The sequence below is a fragment of the Saccostrea cucullata genome, unplaced genomic scaffold, assembly GCF_032062105.1.
Source record: "Saccostrea cucullata isolate Sc308-1 unplaced genomic scaffold, CSIRO_AGI_Scuc_v1 ctg220, whole genome shotgun sequence".
NCBI classification, from domain to species: Eukaryota; Metazoa; Mollusca; class Bivalvia; order Ostreida; family Ostreidae; genus Saccostrea; species Saccostrea cuccullata.
Window position 1 is genome coordinate 435,404 of NW_026931323.1, and position 21,218 is coordinate 456,621.

A 21,218-nucleotide genomic window follows, 5' to 3' on the forward strand; every position below is an offset into this window, starting at 1 on the left:
TAAAAACCTTCGCACAAACTGTTTTAAGTTTTGAAGGCTAAAAGGTCAAAATTGTTGGTATCCAAAGGGAAGAATACATCTGACAAATATGAAATGCATCATGTAAAATGTTAAGGAATTATAATCAAGGATTAAGTTTTATTTTATAGTGGGCCATAATTTAAGAAAAAGATCAAAAGGTCAAAATATTTATACAGGTCCAAGGAAATTAGGTCGAGTATGAAAGCCCTATAGCTCCAAGTGTTTAAAAATTATAGTATACTAGTAGAACGTGTTTCATAAACTTTTGGAAATTGTTACTCAAAAAATGTCAAAGAATGCACAATTCAAATTTGAAAGCCATAGCTCTAATCAATCGAAAGAAATGGGCAAGGTTATTTTTTGCGGACAAACAGGCAGATAGACGGATAAACTGGGCAAAAACTATATTAGTCTTACATCTTCGATTACGGGGGCATAACAATTTAAAGGGTGACACATATTGTAATACATACAGGAAAAATGTAAAATGCTGTGCTACTTCTCGGCGTAAAACGCCAAAAACACCAATAATAATAGATTTAATAAATGTTTAATAATAATGATAAACAATCAATCAATCTTTTTGGTCAATGATTCTAAAAGTAACAAGAGATAGGGTAGAGATAAATATTTTCCGTTCTAGCTGAAATTAATCTTCCTTGTTAGAAATACCCGCAAAATCCTTCATTTGATATCATTTATAACGTGCTTTGAACAAAACGACAAAACGTTTCAATGGTACCCTCAAACTGGTATGTACCCTCACACAAAATCAGCCCCACGCACCTGTATCACCTGTATACATGCTGTCCTCACCAATCACTCACCACCCCCGAAGTTTCCGCCGCGGCAATATAGTGCCAGGTGACCCCGAGTGATAACCCTTGCCTGCGGAGGAACACAAGGTGTTAAACACCGTCATTAATTCTCCGATAATTCTGTGATTAATTTTTATCCATTTTCTTCCGTCAAGTTCGCTACAGTTTAATATCGTGCCAATATCAGATGAGAATAAAAATAAACCATGATAATAGATTTCATTAACGTCGATATCCCTCGTGAATAAAGGGGGGAAGATGCTCGTGTTATTAAGGGGAGTGCAAGATGAAAGATAATAGATTTACATTTTTTGTTTATAAGAAAAAAAAGGCCTTGAGTTTGAAAAATATGATCGTATCGTGTCTGCGGTGGATAAATTACTAAAAATTACAAAGTGGTTAAATTGTTTGTTTTGAAGGAAAGGGTTACATGAAGATGTTAAACAGCTAAGAGGAATATAAGTAGCTTTACGGAGTTGTAGAATACGGGAATTGATATATCGTAAAAGCGTGAAGAACTTACAAAATGTTCCATGGAAAATAGAACAATAGAATTGGATTTAAACCTTTAATAGTGTTCCTATACGTAAAACTAATTTCTAAACTAATATTATTTTTTCCCGTTTGGGAGAAAGACAAAATAGTTATTCTGGCCCTTTTTTCTATAATTCGTACCGGAAAACTCGACCCGAACACCTCTGACGAAATTTGGACTGGAATATCAGAAATGTGCCGTCAATTGCAGCTAATCCAAGCCTACGTCAAACTCGAAGAGTCTGTACTAGCTGGAGAGTTTCATTGTTTAGAAAAATGAAAACTTATCGCGGATAGTTCTCTTGAATGACATTTGAAAACCTTTCTAGCGCGTTCTGTGCAAGTTTGTTAGAATTTATCTACGGCTGGGATTAGCAGATTTAGTCGGTTGACAGTCTTCAGATTAATCAATCTGTTTTGTTTGGATGCTGTAAGGACAGGTTTGGTCGTCTGACAACCGGAGACAGTCAACAATTCCTGCAGTTGAGGCATTGTTTAATGAGATAACATTTCTAACCGCTTTTCATACACAGCAAGTTTTAAAAAAAATAATTGTATACCCAGAGTTTTGTAAGCTAGATGCCTGTGGCGCCAAACGATTAACCACTGATGACTTAATATGGTAAAAAGTCCACGTAGCCGAGGCGCTTTATTCGTGTGGACTATTTGTGTTGTACTGTTGTGGAGTGTTCAGATGGTAGACTCGAAACGAAAAGAAAACAAATGTATGAGACATTATTTCGTTCATACTATCGAACATCCGAAAAAGAATTGTGAGAAGAAGGTAAGAAACTATCACTTCTTGCATGGAAACTAACCTGTTACCAATTTTTAGTAACAATTAACCTTCATTAAATGTTCTTTGCGCTGTTTTCGTTGTTTGCAATTAATAAATGCTTTACCCATTCCGGGCAAAAATTTGTTTATGATAAAAAAAAAATGTTTCAAAACGAAATATCAATTTTTGACCCCTTTTAAGTTACCTTATTTCATTTTCGCTTTTTTAAAATGCTCGGTACTTTCAACGTTTTTCAGTTCTGTGTGAGCGTTCTTTGGGTAATAACATCATGTAAAACAATTTGTGAAAACTCAATGCTCCTATAAGACCCGCTTTGTTTTGGGGACTGTGAAATGCCAGGTTCTCTTGGTCCTAACATCCATGTTTGGATGCCCTTAAACAGTTTAGTCACGTTATTCGTGATGAGCCGGGGTAAATACTGAAGACAAATGATTCAGTAGGCTACACTGATATCATAGTTTGTTTAATTTTATTAAGAGTACATGTATATGGCGCTACAAATTTAAGACAAATCCGATCTAAACTAAAGGTTGAAGAAAAGTGAATAGGTTTCTGTCAAACACTCTTCATTCCAGAGTGTTCCTCTGTTTCTAAATAATGAAGGAAGTGATTATCTAAACACAGTATTATTGGAGAGCTTATGCCTACCATTCTAGATTTTTTCCTTTGGAGTATTACAATAAAACGGGTTGATGAATGATCTTGTACCGGTAACTTGTGTCAAAGAAGAGCTAGAGTCCAGTCTGACTAGAGCCACCCCAACTATTTCACTTCGTTCTGTGCATTATCATCTAAAAATGTGAATTTAAATTTTTCGGGTCAAAACTATTTATAGGTATATTAATTTTTCAAAACGATTTCCTTGCTTTAATGAAGTATATATCGTAATTCATGATTATCTTGATAAGGCCATGGAAAATCTTGTGTTTACTAAAGAGCTTAATTTACCTGACTTTACGTACGGTCATCTTTTTTTCAGCATGTTCTGCTGGTGCGGTGTAAGGGATTCTGCAATAAGTCCAAGACAGAGCCACGAGTGACCTTTAGCCCGGTCCTGTACCGCCCCTTTAACTACCACTGCAAGTGTTGCCGAGACTCCCTGTCCATTATGAAAGCTATCCGACTGAATTGTGAGGGCGGTCAGTCGGTGTTTGCTACATACCGATACATCATCAGGTGCAAATGCAGAAACTGTAACTTCAGCAGGTGGTAGTCCAGTTATCTGTGATATAAGCTTCGCTTTTGTCGTTAGAGAAGAGCGTGGACAACATATTGTGACGTCACAAAATGGTGTCCTTTATGACGTGAAAGGTTGTGACAGGTGCTTTTACGGTGCCATTTGTTGGATGTTTCTTAAGTTTGTGATGTATTTAAAAAAGCATGAAAGTTAGTACGGGTCATAAATGCATTTTTCTGGACTTTTTGCAAAGTGATGAAAACGTTGGGGGAAAATCCAAAATATTGAAGGCGGACAGAACTTTGTTATAATGAAAGGAGTGTGCTATTAAAGATAATCTTCGCAATCTTTGTCCATTTTTTATCCTATAGTACAATTCTCAGTTAACCTTGGACTTTCAGTAAGGCGTGGTATTCCCGACGTTACATAATTAGCGTCTGAATTTACACAGCTTTTCATTCACTGTTGAAATGTACATGGGATAGAAATGCGGGCGAATGCCAAAAAGTGTACCAATTATCCAATGACAGCGTTTCGTATGGCAAAGAGGTGGCGCCATTTTAGAGACGTTATAATTACGTAGCGTCGAGAATGCGACGCCTTACTGAAAGTCAAAGGATGACAGAGAATTGCACTATCTGCTATTACATGTACTATATACCGCCAAATATTGACTTTGTTTTTAAAAATACTTCTGTTTAGAAAAAACAATATGAATCCAGGTTTGGCCTCAGTGCAACGAACGGTCCCCTCAGAAACAATTTGTTCCTCTCAGTTTTGGCTGATGACAAAGCTAGAGCTGTTGATTGATAAGACCAAAGAGAAGCAAAACTAAAATCTAAACTTCAACATATTTTGACTTTTGTAAAAAAAAAAAATAGTTAAGGATATACGATCCTCAGCCAGGAAGGATAACTCTTTAATTTATAATTTAATTCAAAAAGTCTTAAAATAAAGCTTGAAATTGAAATTTTTTCATGCAACAATTTTCATATTATGCCTCTACGTATGATTCAATGTTCTTTAAAGTTTTAAGAAACGGTATTAAAAATTTTGACATTTGTACCTCATAAAATTACATAACCCTTGCATATTTAAAAAGAATCAAATTTCTTTTAATTTAGCCTTAGTTACCAATGTTTATAAGCATGATTTGAAATAAGAAGTGATTTACGGTGTTTTCTTTGAAAGGAAACACTTCATACACTATGCATTATGAAACGATGGAAGTACGTAGGAGATAGTAAAGTACTAAATAAGTGTAAAATTCATGCAATTTTCTTTAAAAGCCTGGATACCTATGATTTTTATTCCTAAAATGTATTTCTTGATCAATTATCAATTAAAATATATGCAGTATATAGTTCAAATCGCATTTCCTGAAAAAAATATTTGAGATTTACTAATTTTCCCTATATAATATGATTAAATCTAAAGATGATGTTTAAAGAAACACCGTGGGTAAATACATTTTAATTTTAGAATTTAGAGACATCTTTGTGAGCATTTTCAATTACTCAATGCTTGATTTTCAGAACCTGAGGATCGGATAACCTTAAAAACATACCTGACAGAAATGTAAATTTTTTTAGTAATTTTCGAAATACCGGAAGTGACGTTGCTCGAAATTCCACATCGTTTGGAATCCGCGACCTAGGACACTTACGTGCCAGTCAGATCCGTTAACTTCTGGCAGCGGGTAATCAGATTTAATGTCAGACTTCACACAGCAAGACAATAAATGTCGACTTACAATTGGCAGAAGAACCCCCTCAATATTATAACGCGTGTCAAACTATACCCTTAACGATACAGAAACAAAAAAGTCATTAAACTTATCTTGTGAAAGTCGAGCCAAGGCTTGGAAGATGGTTTATGATCCTGAAAAATTCATTCACCCTAGAATTATATTTGATTTCTTATATTCATAAAAAACATCATGCTTTATTTCTCAACAGTATACGCCGTGAAACGGTTTATCTTTGAGCGTTTTTTATGTATCTGTTATATCAAATGAGCTTTCTTATCGCAACCGAATTGTCATAAAAATACACTAAATTGACTTGTTTATAAAGTGTCAGAAATTTGTCATTTTCAGAATGTTATTTTCCAGTCCTGTAATGCATTTATATTTAAAATATTGTATAGATATGGAGAGCTGGGATTAAATCTGACACTAGAAGTGGCACTTTTAAAGTACACGTTAAGAATTGTTCGTGATGTCATAGTATGTAAATGTTTAACAATTAAAGTTGAACCAAATTAAATAATTTAGAAAGGATAACGAAAAACACTTGAATTAAATCTATGCGAGTAATGTACAGTAAAACAAGGTTCCACTGAATCTTAGTAATGAGCAAAGTGATTTCCGTTCCTATATTTTTTGGAGAAAAAAAACAAGGGCTCCGCAAAGTGGAGTATACCCTCGCAAGGAGCATATATCTTTAATTTAAGACAGCGTTCGCACAGCCACTTGTTTCGTATACGGAACACCCTTACTTATTTTGAGTAGGTGTTCCGTATACGAAATACCTGAACAGAAATAAGTGCCTGTGAGCAATCGACATCGATCCCAATGCAGATTACGTCACTTCCCTTTCGTACAGGACTACGTCGATCACCCACAAACAAACACACACACATCCTTAAAAACTGTTCTATTATTAACTGTAACTCGCGAGGGGAAAATAATAAATCTATTCGATAAAGAGAACTATGCTTATTACGAATCAAGTTAATCGCAGGTGGATCCCTTAAAGTGTGTTTTACTCATCCAAGTCTGCCAGTCAAGTATGAAGTGTGCATATAGTAATAAAATCAGTGCTAGGGGTCCATCTTCGCTAGCCAATGGTGACAATCCACGGTGTTTCTCTATTCAGAAACACCGTGGATCGTCACCCTTGGCTAGCGAAGATGCTAGGGGTCCTGAGTCAACCATCCAATCAAGACCCCTGGCACTGCCAAGATGATATAAAACTTACATGAGCAATAAGTCATTGTTTCCTCTGGACTGAGATTGACTCTAGAAAACGTGTCACCATGCGGCAAAAAAGTTCATGATGTGAGCTGAAAATATTGATGAATGTACTTTGGTTGATCCAAAAGAAATGTCTCAATTGCTATAAATCTTTAATAGTAAAATGGAGGGACTTTGAGCACTGAGCTCACTAAATGTTAACTACCCCCCCCCCCCCCTGCGTTCCATATGATTTAATATATACAGTAATGGCAAAGTTCATGTTTTGCTCTGGGAGACCCCAGAAAAATGTCAGATCAAAAAGCAAAAGAAGAGGTGCAAATTAAAATGATATTTAAGGAAAAGGTCAAAATAAATAGGGGGAATGTATATATAACTTTTGATTAGTAAAGAATTTAATAGCATTTGTGACATTCCATGTACTTTTGTATCAACCCTCTGTGATTCACTAGAGGACAGTAGAGGTTCACTATGGTACACTTGAGAGTTGTAACGTCTTTAGAGATCTGTGTCATGAAGACAAAAACTGTGCCATAGTGATGCTCTGACTTCTTATATTATTGTCTTTATTTTATTTTTTCAAATTTCCATTCCCAGCAGTGATTCCTCTAGAGATGTTTATTTAATTTTATTATGGATACAGAGGGAAAATGAGGAGTGTTTTAAAATATATGTATAGCATATTCATAATCAATTAATCGCATATCAAACACATAGGGGAAAAAAACCTATAAGAAAAACAGACTAAGAAATGAATAAATACAGTAATGTACACAGTTTTCCATAGGTAAAAAAATAGGAATATGTGTAGAAGTATAACATTTAATTAATAAATACTTTTGAGCATTAGAAGACTCTACAACTTTCATTCAGTTAAATTGACAGCATACAAAGTATCACATATATACAACTTCTAACAATCAAGTTCGTGTTTCATTTACCTGCTCATGAATGTGTAAAACAATGACAACATGATAATCTTTACGACCACATACATACAATGTCATGGTAATGTCTTGATATCAGCCAGGAAACACAAGATCCCCGTTTACAGGCCTAAAACCTTCAGGATCTTCCCATTCTATTCAGTTTTTATGAATGTATATATCCCCAATAATCTGTGGCTAGAAAAACACAACACAACATACTTCGGATGAAGTTTCTCTGTGGTTGGAGAATTCTTTGCGCTGTAACATTATCATGGATTCCCCTTCCTTATGAAGGATTATCATAATCTTCGTCTTCCATTTTACGCTTGAGCGGGTTTGATGACTGTCCACTGATGAGGGACGTGGTGGTACTCTGGAGGGGCTGGAACTGTATAGTGGGCTGAGGGGCAGGGGGATGACCCCCAGACATCGGAACTGTGTGTTGGAATGTACGAGTCTGATTCAGCGAGTTCAATGATGGACCTACAGAGCATAAAGATAGAAATTCTCAATTTCACAACAGTATAAAACATTTTCAGTAAACGAATAAAAACTTGCATTGTATAAATACTGTTAAGATTCAAAATACAATGTATCTTATATAAGGACAGGTACTTCCATAAATTTAGGTTTTACTTTACAAGGCTTTTCTACATATCATACATTGCATATGTACTTTGAAAGCTTGAAAATCCTCAAAAACATCTTGCAGAGGAGTCGGATACACACCTGTAGATATCCGTATGGCTGGCTTTGGTACTGGATGATGCTGACCAGATGGTTTGGTAACTATGGTAACAGCGGGAACAGTCATCCCGGGTTTGGTCACTACAGTGAGATGTGGACCCCCAGGGCCAAGTTTTCCTGGTAATAAAATCAGTCACAATCAGTACACACATGTACTAGGTAATGTGAGATAACTCTTAGATAGGATACAAAAAGTTTGTATGAGGAGAAAATGCTGATGAGATGTTGATACCAGAAACAATCTTTTGAATTGGGTCAAAGGTCATTTTTTTCTGACATAATCTGGATTGGGTTCTTCACCTTTGTTAATGACACATGATTCAGGTTGATTTTTTTACTCAACTGTTGAAAACGAGAAGTTCAAGTGAGTTCTTTACCTAGCTGACATCATCAACATTTGGTTAAAATCTATTTTTAACTTACCTGTTGCCAATTCTCATTGATCCTTTACTCACCTGGTGTCATTGACATCTGGTTCAGATTGATTCTCTGCTGGAACTGTGGCAGACCGATCTGTATTCTTGCCTGATGCTGGGGTCAAAATTAATTCATAAATGTAGTGTGCATTCAAATATATACATGTACTGTAATACTTGTCTAATGAATGTCTTTGATAGCTTCCTTTCAAAAAAAAAAATTCAGGTAACAAATGAACACACGCTATACATGTGATATAAAGATAAAGAAACAACTAAACCTATATTTTTTAAAAAACATTTTATGTATTTATTAATTATTTCAATTCCTTTTTGGCAAAACAAATGCAATGAATAGAAATCAACAAGATTCAAATATTCTTGAAGATGAGAAGTACAGCACACCTTTTTGACTGCTTTATGGCTGCTCATTTTGTAATTCGGGGCAGACAGACAATATCTATCTGGAGGTAGTCGCAGTCCAGTGTACGTCTTAATGAGAGGTAAAACTTGTCCATTCTTATGTTTAGAAATCTCCATCAGCAGCTGAAAAGAGAGTCAAGGCTGAGAAGTGAGGCACTTAATTAATGAAACTACATTTTCTTTTAATATGAACATGATGAATAAATACACTTCATATGTACATTAGAAACAATTTCAAAAAGAAATCTAAAACAAGCTTTTATCGTTTTTTTTTCTTTCCTTGATGAAAATCTAGCTTTATACAGGTTGGGACAAGTAAAATCATCACAAAATGAGTTATTCACTCTCATTTCCTAATGATCTCATCCTGTTAAAGTTACCACCAAAAACAAAAAATAAAGAATTGTTGCTTGTGTCTTACGTCTCTGGGGGGTGGACTTGTGAAGGAGTGATCCATACGACACTGAACAGCCAATTTTATGTCCTCTGCATCCAGAGATTTCTTGTTGGCATGGTTCGAGTACACTTTTGCATCCTCCAATATGTCTGTTACATAACCTATTAAGAAGAGAAATATACTGAATCCAACTGAAGGCGAAGCACAGAAAATCATAACAATCAATTTTTAAGTGAAAGCATAGTAGTTCCCTGACCCGTTTTAACATCTTAAGCATGTTAAGGAAAAAAATCTTTTATTCTATAATTTTTTAAGCAGCCTTAGGCAGAAAAGGGATAAATGGAATATCTCGCAATTACATTTAAAACTGTTTTGATCCTTGACAGAGAAATATATATTTTTTTTTTTACATTTAACAGGTCCAGTCCAAAGACTATTTCTACCTACGTAGGTATTAATAGCTACCTAGGTATTTAAAGCTACCCAAAGTAGCTATTTTTACCTACTTTGTGCTTTACTTGCATTTTGTGGCCAAATGCAGGAACGGCGCAACATGGTGAGCACACAATTTCTTGATACAGTCACACTGAAGATGAATATGACAAAAATTTGGCCAAAAATTGAAAACTTCGTATATTATCAATTTTGCATAGAAACTAATGTAAAATTGCCGATTCAGGAAGTAATCATTTTTTGGTTAAAATTTTGTCGTATTTATCATTAGTGTGACCGTATAAAAATATATGGTATTTACCATGTTGCGCCGTTTGGTCTTTTGGTCGCAAAATGCAGAAATTATATAAAGTAGGTAAAAATAGCTACTTTTGGTAGCTTTAAATACCTAGGTAGCTATTAATAGCTACGTAGGTAGAAATAGTCTTTGGACTGGACCTGTTTAATGATTTTATTCACATGTTTTAAAACACTTACAAAAAAGTAGTTACTACACACAGATTTGAACTTTAAAATAAAATATGCAGGGATTAAAATATTGCTAACGACTCGGGTCAATTGTCGTAATGTATTTACAAAAGGCTGCATCATTATTTTTATTCAAATATTTGAAACTAAGACTCAGTAAGAGTAAGACTAAGCCCAAAAGGATGTCGATTATAACATGATTAATGATTTGGTTGAAAACCCCAGCATTACAAACTGAAAACATGATCTTACGGTAAACAAACTCCAACATAACATTCACGACTCTAGGTTCGTATTCAGTAACACCCATTTCTTTTAAAATTGCACCCATAACTTGTGCATCTCGTGGAGAACTCTTCGCTGGAGACGCCATTTTATTTGATTTTTGAAAAGAGAATGTCGAACCCGAGGAATATAATGAATTTTCTTTTAACCACTTGACAAATGCATATTTTCACCATTCTCATCAGACGATTAAAAAGAAATAATGACAAAGATGATCTTAAAAAATATATAAAATCTTAGCACAATCTTTGTTGGTTTACAAGTACTGCAATAATGGGTGTTATTATTTTTTTTTTTAAACATAAGAGTTGTTTTATCGATTTTTTTAGGAGTCAGCTAGAGAGGGTACGGATTGGAATGCAATCAAAATATGTATGTTCATAGCTATTTCACCCTTTCTTTAAAATTAAAAATAGAAAAAAATGCAATTGATGTGTAAAATGCTAAGAGGCTTTAAGAACTGTGATTATACTTTTTTATAAAAAAAATTATTATATGAAATCTTTTAGTATATCGTCTCATGAACTATGATGAAGATAGATTGTCTTATTAACCAACTAAAGGGGCACGGGTCTCAAATCACTCAGTAATTCTGCCAATTTCTACCGGTGTATAGGAAATATAGAAAATATAGCTAGTTTATTTTTATGTCGAAATAACTGAAGTCCTTATAATTGAAGGTTGTAAGGAGATAACTTAATTAATATTCTATGAGATAATCCGAAATATCCGACGTTCTCCAGGCTTTTTTTTTTACGACTTTGATAGGTATTAGAGATTTTTTTTCTTCCTAAATCAATTCTCTTTTTTATTGGAAAAAAGCGACAGAGGGCGGGGGTGGGGGTGTTCTTAGGCGCATTTCGGGAGGGGAATATTATTATGTATATACATTTATTTAAAGAAACAAAGGAATTCCGGACCATTCGATCTCCCGATCCTTCACCGGGTAAATCTGTTAAATTCTTGTATTGAATTTTATAAGAGAAAAATACATTAAAACCTACTACACCCGAAGACCAAGTGTCTTCAAATTGGTATAGTTACTAAAGGCACAGAATGTAAAAGAATTATGTAATCTAGGAAAATTTTTGAAATTAGCGAGTGCATCAAGAACAGTACGTGACTTCAACTGATTTATAAATTACCGAAAATATTATATATGATTTGTACATGTTAAATTTTTATAATTCATCATTATATCTCCCACGGTTTGGGTTTGTTTTTTGATATTAACATATAGTATACCCGATATATGTTCAAATGTATGATAGTAAATATTGTCTCTGAGATCTATGCTTCTTGACTTCAATAAACTGAAATAAGAAATGTCTGAATGAATTTTATTTACAAAGAGTCAAAAGGACCTGACGTTCACAAGTTCAGAAATTTATATATAAATTTATATAAAGTTTTACTTTTACTTTTAATTTTATTTTAACAAATTATCAGTTTGTTTTCATAATTAATTTACAAATGATAATAATTATAACAAGTTATCAATACGTTTAAACAAATTAGTAATTCGAGGCTTTAATGTGAATAGTTACAAATCTGATCTCGATCAGTATATATTGTAAAAAAAAAATGTAATTTAAATTTCTCTCTCTCTCTCTCTCTCTCTCTCTCTCTCTCTCTCTCGACCACTTATGTAGATTCAAGAGAAAAAAATATCCTGAGGTATGTTGGTAATTTTAGATCCGCCTCCTCTTACACACTGGCATACAAAAATTAAAAACATTTCACAATGTGTGTGTCGCAGTGATTCATTTAACAGCTAGGCCACTGTGCAGCCATGCTATGACAAAATCTAATGACGCCAGGGACAAGACGATGTTGTGAAATGTCCTCCAGCCACCACTTATCTACAAGATTCTGAGGTAAGGAGGTTTTTCTTTCGATCATCTGCCGTGTCTGAAACGTACCCTCCCGCGATTGTCCTAAAATTGGGGTCACTCGACTACCACCGTGTTTATCAACCCAACAGCGCAGTGTACATGTATGTATATGTACAGTGTAAATTAAAAGTCTACTGTTTATAGTCTGTACGACGTAATCTACCTTTTGTTTGATTAGGAGTGTGATCGCTACAATGTAAATATTGCCCCAATATAGAAAGTTTTCTCTTGTAGAGGAGAAATGAAAAAAAAAATGACACAATAATTAAATTGTGTAAAGAGAAAGGGGTCGAGATGAGTGTCTCAGTCAAGTGTTTGTACAAGTATATTCTACGTATATACCCATTCATTCGACTTTTCACAATCCCAAAATGATTTGAACAATCTATTTCTTCTAATCATAAAAATATCTTGACGTTTTCTCGGTTCAATGGACTTGAAAACTTAAAAGAGACGCGCTTAGACTGCACAAAGAACTGGGCGCTTGCTCTACATGCTGTATATATAGGGGACACAGAGGGTATTTCTGACATTAATTAAACTGCTCCGAATCAAGATATCTACAGAGAAGAATGGCAGGTTTGTCGATGCCCCGTAATGATATCTTGTATGACTTTATTTACAGAAGTAAAGGTCCCCGTCAGGTGTAATAATGACACACAGGTGTTTCTCAGTGTTTTCTCTGGTGATAATCAGCTGTTTTTATGCAGGTATGTGGTTTTCTGTTTATTTCTTCTCTCTCTCTCTCTCTCTCTCTCTCCACATACGAATGTGTCAGAATGAATCAGAATGAATTCATTAAAGTATATATGATTTCAAAATTCTGTCAAAATATTAATTCCAATAAACTGTTTTGAAAATTCAATTAACACTTGTATGTATTTAATTTTGACAAGATGACAATAGGATTGGCGTATTTCTGTAATTTATTGACTGGGGGAAAAGAGAATTGTATTGTTAATTTTTTTTCTTATAAACAACTAGCTAAAGCTTTCACTGTTTAAAATTGAAAATAAAGGGGGGGGGGGTATAAGTTCATCTTTATTGAAACAAGATTTTGTAAATCTGAATCAGATTATAATTTTAGGATATACCCATAATCATGTATATTTATTTCTTCGTTGATTTTCAACCACCCGCATGTAAAAAAAAAACCAAAAAAAAACCCACTAAATGATAAAAAGTTGCCTTTAGCATATAACTATTGTAGAAAGGCTAATTTATAGATACTATGTCTATCCCATATAGATACATATCGGTACCTATATATAAAATACATCCATAATATTACGTGTTTAATGGGACTCGTACCCATTAAATATGTACAATAAATAAAGCTTTGTTAAAACGATTGAATTAAAATTCCTCAGCACAGAACAGGTCCTGCAGAACGCGTTTAATTCTGTCCTTGGGGTCCAAAGACAACAAAGGCTCCACTCCGGGGAGAACTTGTCTAAATATTGCGTATTGTTACAGGATGAATTTAAAAACAGTCTATCACAAGATGAAAAAAGTATTGAAAGAGTAAAAGATAACGTTTTTGTCGTTGATAAAAATGTCCACATTTTTAAAATTTTTATAGGTTGCTCAAAAGTCATTCAAAATCCCAGACACGACTTTTTTTCCTTCGTCGATGAATCGAAAATATATAATACAAACTAGAATTTCGATTTAAAATGTCATTGTCAAAAATCTTAAAACTTTGGAATTTTTAAAATGATAACTGTATAACATATGTATTTTACATCTAAAACTCACAACAATAAAATCTGACATAAATCGCGTTTCGCGTTTGTTATATAGAATTTAAGAATGTGTAATGCAAGATCAAAAATAATTAAATTCCATACATTTCTTTCTATTCATATATTATTATAATTATTGAATTATATTACATGTATCATAATTGCTATTATACAAGATGCTGTACAAGCTGTAAATTTATATGCAATGTTTATTTTTAAAAAAGAAAGAAACAAGCTTAAGAAAGAAAGACTTAATTATTAATTAAAAGTTTTTATAGATTACAAAACGACAGTAAAATTTGTCCTTTAGAATAGGATATACCGTAATTCAAGATTTTTTTAATACAAGTGATTCAAGTTTAAAAGGTAAATTGACCGTCTGATAAGAGAGACAACACAAAAGCGGCTTTCATTCCTTAATAAAATGCCAACCTCATATTAAGGCAATTTCAGTCAATTTTTTCACGATGCATATGCTGCAATAATGTGCATTTAAATTACACGTATAATGAGAATTTAAATAAAATGATTGGTTTAATTGTAAATTTATATAAAGGGCATTGGGTGGTATACATGTATACGAGCGGACAGAGTATCTATTAGATGAACCTTAACAATATTAATATTTTATCTCGTTCCTCTGTCAGTGGTGTCCCCTGAGCAGAAAACTTCCACCTGGAGCGGGTGGTCAGGGTGGACGTCATGCTCGGTCACGTGCGGTTACGGTCTGATATACAGGGAAGCTTACTGGATCGACAAGAATGGACAGAGGACAAACAAGACAACTCACGATAACCAGGGGTGTTACATCCCCAAATCCTGCCCCGGTAAGTTACAGACAACTCAAGATAACATGGGGTGTTACATCCCCAAATCCTGTCCCGGTAAGTTACACAACGCACGATAACATGGGGTATTACATCCCTAAATCCTGTCTCGGTAAGTTACACAACGCACGATAACATGGGGTGTTACATCCCTAAATCCTGTCCCGGTAAGTTACACAACGCACGATAACATGGGGTGTTACATCCCTAAATCCTGTCCCGGTAAGCTACAAACAACGCACGATAACATGGGGCGTTACATCCCTAAATCCTGTTCTGGTAAGTTACACACGATAACATGGGATGTTACATCCCTAAATCATGTCCTGGTAATTCATAAGTAACATCACAAAGACTTGGTAAATTACAAACAACACAAGATAACATGGGATGTTACATCCCTAAATCCTGCCCCGGTAAGTTACAGACAACACACGATAACATGAGATGTTACATCCCTAAATCCTACCCTAATAAGCTACATCGCAAAGCCTTGAAAAGTTATAGATAACACACGCTCATGGAGTATTACATCTCCAAGTACTGCTATGGTAAGTTACATCCAAAACATTTGATAAGGTACAGACAACACAGGATATTCTGGAATCTTTTTTTTAGTGAACACTATATATACATGTAATTATTCAATAAATATATTTATTACTTCGATACTTGTAACTGTTACATTTTCTTTCATGTTGTTCCCTGCATGATCATACTGTAATGGCAATTGATTATGTATATTAACACTGTGGGATACTATTTTAACCAATCAGTTGGCGTGTTTCAGTGGACGGTAACTGGACCACGTGGTCGGGGTGGTACTGGTGTTCCTCGATCTGCGGACCTGGGCGCCAGGAGAGATACCGCTACTGCGTCAACCCAAAACCCGCCTACGGGGGAATGCCCTGCTCGGGCCTGGCGAATGAGAGCAGAGCTTGTGAAGTACAACCATGTCCTAGTAAGTAGATACATATACAGTGGTCGTTTTAACGCCCAGGCAGTTAGATGGCCCTACATTACACAATGTGACCTTCATCCATGCTAGACAAGTGTTTCAGATCCATTCCTGCAGTCTTCGGACTGGATCATAAATTCAGCAAATACAATTTATCACTGAGTCAAATGCTGACTGACGTTTTTCATACCAATTGTTAGTTCATTATTTATACACTGAATTGACGACGGATTTTTACCGTTATTTCCTGATCATGACAAGGAGCACACAGCGGGTGTGAACGGTCGGCAGGGGATGCTCACTCCTCCATGGCACCTGATCCCACCTCTGATGTTCGGAGGTCCGTGGTTGCTCTGCTCCTATTTTGTATTGTTTAATGGACTTTGAGACTGAACACTGTTCGTTATCTCCATATCCTTATAGCGAGCGCAGCGAGCTCAATAGACTAACGTGTAAGAACAGAGGAAATTCGGAATGAAATCTGTACATACGTCAAGCAAATTTCTCTGTGAAACATTCCCAGAATTCCTTTACTACCCAATGTCCTTTGCGCGAATAAATCAATAAATAAATAAATAATAGCGTAAGGCATAAAAGGCTTTAAGTTTGTAGAAATCATTCAAAGAAACAAAAAAATAACTCTGCAATGTATTTCGACCAATATTGCACTAGGTCTATAGTTTAAACCAGACGCTCGGCTGTCTCCGTAAGCTCCGACGAGCTCCGTGACGTCATCTGACGTCACAGCTACAGTAGTCGAGATGTCTCGTGCGGCTTGATGTTTGAAGTGGCTGATCAAATTTTTCAAGTGTTTTTGATAGTACAACTGCGCTCGCCCCAACGGTTACACCATAAAACATATTATCGATATAGAAAAGTGAAGCACATCTGGCTGCTCATTTCAGTTTTTGTAAGGACTGACAAAAATTACTTAAGTAAGGGAAAGGTTAATTCCCCAGCGATCCCTTTCTTCCTTTCCAAAAGGAAAAATGTTCATTTCCCCCTCTAATATCTCTGAAGCCAATGAAATGGGTTTTTTTTCAATTGAAATTAAGAAAAAGGACAAATTTTTAAGGTTTTTTTTTTTGTAATTTTCAGCCATTCCTCCGTCCTTTAGTTTATCGGATTGTACAAAGGAGGACTTCATGTGTAACAGCAGACGACAGTGTGTTCCGGCTGCGCAGAAATGTGACAAAACGCTACAATGTCATGACGGAAGTGACGAATTGAATTGCAGATATGTCAACCATGGTAATATTTCGTGCATTTAGCAATATTTGTTATTGATAGAATTAGAAAACATAATTTCTCTTGAGTAATTAACAATCCTGTTTCTTTTTGCAGGTATCGTGAATGAAATATCAAAGACAATATATCATATATTTCTTGTACTATTTCTTTTACATGCAGCATAAATAAACTTGAAATATGAATAAATATGGAAACTGTAAAGGAGCTGAAAGAGAGAGGGATATATTTGGATGTAAAAACGTGTGAGGGTGTGTAGTTGAGGGTGTGTGTATTTGTTCTTATCCTGTTGACAAAAGGAGTGAAACACGAACATCATGCGAAAACTTTTTTGTAGATATTTCTTTAAAAAAGACATTTACTGGTATATTGTACTATTATTTCATGAACAAAGTTAGAAATGTTGTTAAATGCATATTGGATATAATATGGTTCTGCGTGTGTGAGAGAGTTGTACAAATGTGGTCACCACAAAACACGTAGATTCGTGTGTTTGCTTTTTTGAAATTTTGTAGTCAATATGAACTGTATTTGATGCGTTTTTCTCTTTGCATGGTGCTTTTTGAATATAGTTCAAGTTGTCTCATCATTTGTTATTATGCTTTGTAAACGTTGTGAACTTTTTAAAATTTATTTTTGTATATTTTTGCCTATATTTTTATGCAAATTAAAATATGTATATATTATAAGATTATTGTATTTTGATCATGAACTTTATTATATACCTAATGTGTATCACCCAATTTTACTGTTGAATTTACGCTATCACGTGACGTCGTGATCCGATTTTCCGGATCACCAACATGTTGTTTTCTGAATCCATATCACCACTCTCTGAAACTGATGACGTAGTACGCAGAAATATGACGTTATTTTTCTTGCGCGTTAAAAAGTCCCTTGTTATTATGCTTTGTTTAATGGATTAATATTATCCAATTTATCTTTAAAGGTTTATTTTAATATATTTAGCCAGTTATAAGTGTCAACGTCTCGTTGACAGTCGCGGATCATCAGATCAAACTCGACGCTTCACGTCTCGTTTGATCTGATGATCCGCGCCTGTCAACTCGACATGATACGACTCTTCGGATCAAGCTACTGTTATAATAATATTTACATTTCCAATAAATTTCTCCTATGATTCTTTACAAAATAAAATGCAGTATATTTTCTCATGAACTACATTAGGTATGTATCACGAATAAGCATGAATATATCCACTGTTACGTCATAATACCGCTCTTGTCGTCAAAAAGTCAAAAAATATAGTGCACACTGTTTTGTTTTAAAAATGACAGTTAAACGGCGTAAATTTATGGCAAGTCATCAGAAAAATAATGTAAATATAAGAAATGAATTTGATTTTTTGAAGATTTATGAGGTATATGAACTACAACGCTTCACGCCGGCATATTTATCATGAAGCGCTAACGCGCTTCATGAAATATGCCGGCATAAAGCATCGTAGTTCATAACCTCATGAATCTTCAAAAATTAAATTCATTTCTTAAATAATATTATATAGAGTTTATAGTGTGGGATACACAGCAGCTAGCATTATTACATATAACAAGGAAAAGTTGAAATATGTCAATATCCAGCACATGCGGCCATGGCGGACTGACGTCACAATTGGTGCAGAATTTGGAATTAATAACATTGTAAAGTAATACTTGTACAACTTGGACATTTAATTTCAATATTTAAAACATTATTACGACATCATCTTTGATTTGTTATTTAACTGAATATGTTCTATTTCTTTAAAGACTCAAAAAATGCAATAATAAATTTCCTGTAACCGTCCAATAAGTTTAAAATCAGTCCATTTATAAAAATAATAGTATTCTTAATGACTAACTGGACTTCTTCGGGTACGTTTATGGATTCATAATACAGAACAAAGATATAAATATCTTAAAGCATGCATTGAATCCAAATTTTCACAAAGTAATGAAACTTATTCCTAGTTACAGAAACCAAAACTGTAACTTTCCAATAAATGATCAAATCTATATTTCAACTCATAGTGAATGTTAAAATTTTTAAAAAATGATGAAAATATCTCGGATTTCTTTTAAGCGGTAACTTACTCCAACAACATCGATCACTAATGACTTTTTGGTACAGAATCAATCGTCTGTTCTTCTTTCTCACTAGCACTTCGATTGATTTTAACCCACTTTCTTCAGAAGCGCTTGGTTTTTCATATTAAAAGAACGCATGGGTGCTAATGGCTATTAGTCTTTAGCTCTTCACCCAATTTTGTTTTTCATCTTTGAACAGCAACAAAACAGTTTATTGTGATGTTGTTGATTCCTTTATTACTCAACAGCTTAAAGTCCTTATGCATAAAAAATCTATCAATGTTGGATACTGTTTATAACATTCTTTCTGTCAGTTGAACACAGGCACTGCACATTTATATTTCTGTTCCGTTTTCTAAGATAAACCTCTTCAAACTCTGCAAATCGTCAAAATATTATCAGTCTAATTTCGGAAATCTTTTACGTTTCTTTTTTTTTTTTTTTTTTTTGCATCTTTGAACTGCCTTGATCAAAAGTTGAGAAATATTGTGAGATGGGAGCTTGGAGGATGGAAGTTGATTGTTCATCATTATTATCTGGATTTGTTTTCCATCAGCTTTCTCCCTAGAAGAAGGTTAATTCCCGCTCTTTGAAGTCCTACTACATCCAGGCCCCCTGTTTTCCAAGTTCTGTTGATTTTGCTATCCGATGATCTTCCTCAGTGCGCCGAACTTCACCTTGAACCATGGTGCGTCTCTCTGATAATGCTGCTTTTGACTACTGCTGGAAGTGTGAAATTCCCACGCCCTGTCGCCCATGGCCAGTGCTTGTGTTTTCCAATCATATCTCGTGAGTATAGCATACTCTCTGCTTGATCCACTGATGTTTTGCGGAGTACTTTCTTCATGTTTTTGTCTGGATCCCTGCTCGTGCAACCCTGTCATCTGCTGAGTCACTAACGTCATTACCAAGCGGCATTTTGCTACCTTGAATTCTTCCACCACGGAGGAAACTGCTATGCGTAACTGGGTGAGTTGCTGTAGAGTCCAATCGATGTAAATGATGTTGGAACTCCTAGCCATCTCCTCAGATACCCACTAATTTTCCCTTCCATGGCTTCGACTGTAGTAGTTACAATTTCATATATGAGGAGCAGCCACATAAGTCTTAGTAGGACCCCGTGCTGATAGATCCATGCCTTATATTTTCCAGGTACGCCGCTTCCATTGACCCTTTTTTACCAAGCAAGGAGCTTCTTTGTGTCCTCGATGCTATCTTTATCTGTGGGGGATTCATTAAACCAGTTACTCTTTACCAGGATGTGGTGTAGTCATCCACAGTGAACCGGATCTGCATTCCCCGAAGTAGCTCTTGACAATCCCCTGAACCTTCTCTGGTATATGGTACCGCTTCATCTCCGACTCCAACAGCTTGTGGGGCACAGATCCATACGTGTTGGCTAGTTCTACCCACACTGCTGCAATTTTTTCTTGCCGTTTTTGGCGTCCTTGATGAGCTGACTTATGATACTTGTGTTTTCTAGGCATCAGGAGTACCCAGGTATGTCTGCCTTCTGAATAGAAGGATATATGTATCTATTCTCCACCATGTACCCTGATATTCGTTTGCTATAGTACTGACATGAACATTTTCACCTCCACATTTAGCAAACTTAAGATATTGTCCTAAACTGGTTGATTTTCCTCGAATTCTCCTCTTTCGGTACAAAACATCCCTCTGCCTCTTTCCAGCATTCTGTATCGTTCCTTTTTTTCAGATTACTCGAAAAAGTTGCCACAATCTTCTCAGTAACTTTAATTTGGGCACCTCTTATACACTATGTATAGTAGCCAATGTGGTCGCGGAACTGAGCCTGATCTTGCTCTCATGTCCACTTCTTTGAATTCCTTCCACGTAGGCTCTTTTACATTTATCTCAACCTCTGGTCGATCCACTATCACCTTATTAGGGCACTGACCCAGATTTAGGCATCAGTGATAAGGATAAATGTTTTAAATGAGTTCAAAGCATAATTCTGTACAGCTAGTATAGAAAATACATTGTACAATGTATA

The 21,218-nt window shown here is 35.1% G+C and overlaps 3 protein-coding genes across 6 annotated transcripts; 2 read left to right on the plus strand and 1 right to left on the minus strand.

The window, feature by feature from the left end:
- Window positions 1-1,247: 1,247 nt before the first annotated feature.
- On the plus strand, window positions 1,248-3,611 carry LOC134232197 (norrin-like). Its single transcript, XM_062714144.1, has 2 exons — window positions 1,248-2,157; window positions 3,152-3,611. Exons 1-2 carry the CDS (start codon window positions 1,993-1,995, stop codon window positions 3,383-3,385), a joined length of 399 nt encoding a protein of 132 aa, XP_062570128.1. The 5' UTR covers window positions 1,248-1,992; the 3' UTR covers window positions 3,386-3,611.
- Window positions 3,612-7,132: 3,521 nt separating this feature from the next.
- On the minus strand, window positions 7,133-10,540 carry LOC134232198 (transcription initiation factor TFIID subunit 9B-like). Its single transcript, XM_062714145.1, has 6 exons — window positions 10,412-10,540; window positions 9,263-9,399; window positions 8,824-8,964; window positions 8,458-8,533; window positions 7,985-8,119; window positions 7,133-7,738 (listed from the first exon to the last, which is right to left on the minus strand). The coding sequence occupies exons 1-6, from the start codon at window positions 10,530-10,532 to the stop codon at window positions 7,542-7,544; spliced, it is 807 nt and encodes a 268-aa protein (XP_062570129.1). The 5' UTR covers window positions 10,533-10,540; the 3' UTR covers window positions 7,133-7,541.
- Window positions 10,541-12,205: 1,665 nt separating this feature from the next.
- LOC134232199 (semaphorin-5A-like) lies at window positions 12,206-17,758 on the plus strand. Of its 4 annotated transcripts, none has more exons than XM_062714146.1 (6): window positions 12,206-12,321; window positions 12,965-13,049; window positions 14,732-14,911; window positions 15,702-15,872; window positions 16,968-17,120; window positions 17,214-17,758. In XM_062714146.1, exons 2-6 carry the CDS (start codon window positions 12,992-12,994, stop codon window positions 17,282-17,284), a joined length of 633 nt encoding a protein of 210 aa, XP_062570130.1. In that variant the 5' UTR covers window positions 12,206-12,321; window positions 12,965-12,991; the 3' UTR covers window positions 17,285-17,758. The 4 variants fall into 4 exon arrangements, with proteins under 4 accessions (XP_062570130.1, XP_062570131.1, XP_062570133.1 ...); XM_062714147.1 differs by lacking the exon at window positions 12,206-12,321 and adding an exon at window positions 12,419-12,440; XM_062714149.1 differs by lacking the exons at window positions 12,206-12,321; window positions 12,965-13,049; window positions 14,732-14,911 and adding an exon at window positions 15,093-15,133.
- Window positions 17,759-21,218: the final 3,460 nt, after the last annotated feature.

Excerpts from the sequence above, each read along its gene's own strand:
- LOC134232197 (XM_062714144.1), top strand. The coding sequence starts at position 1,993 with ATGGTAAAAAGTCCACGTAGCCGAGGCGCTTTATTCGTGTGGACTATT. Across the intron at positions 2,158-3,151 it reads AAAAGAATTGTGAGAAGAAG|CATGTTCTGCTGGTGCGGTG; the intron begins GTAAGAAACTAT and ends TCTTTTTTTCAG.
- LOC134232198 (XM_062714145.1), bottom strand. The coding sequence starts at position 10,532 with ATGGCGTCTCCAGCGAAGAGTTCTCCACGAGATGCACAAGTTATGGGT. Across the intron at positions 9,400-10,411 it reads TATGTTGGAGTTTGTTTACC|GTTATGTAACAGACATATTG; the intron begins GTAAGATCATGT and ends TCTTCTTAATAG. Across the intron at positions 8,120-8,457 it reads CCAGATGTCAATGACACCAG|GAAAACTTGGCCCTGGGGGT; the intron begins GTGAGTAAAGGA and ends TTTTATTACCAG.
- LOC134232199 (XM_062714146.1), top strand. The coding sequence starts at position 12,992 with ATGACACACAGGTGTTTCTCAGTGTTTTCTCTGGTGATAATCAGCTGT. Across the intron at positions 14,912-15,701 it reads CATCCCCAAATCCTGCCCCG|TGGACGGTAACTGGACCACG; the intron begins GTAAGTTACAGA and ends GGCGTGTTTCAG. Across the intron at positions 17,121-17,213 it reads TTGCAGATATGTCAACCATG|GTATCGTGAATGAAATATCA; the intron begins GTAATATTTCGT and ends TTCTTTTTGCAG.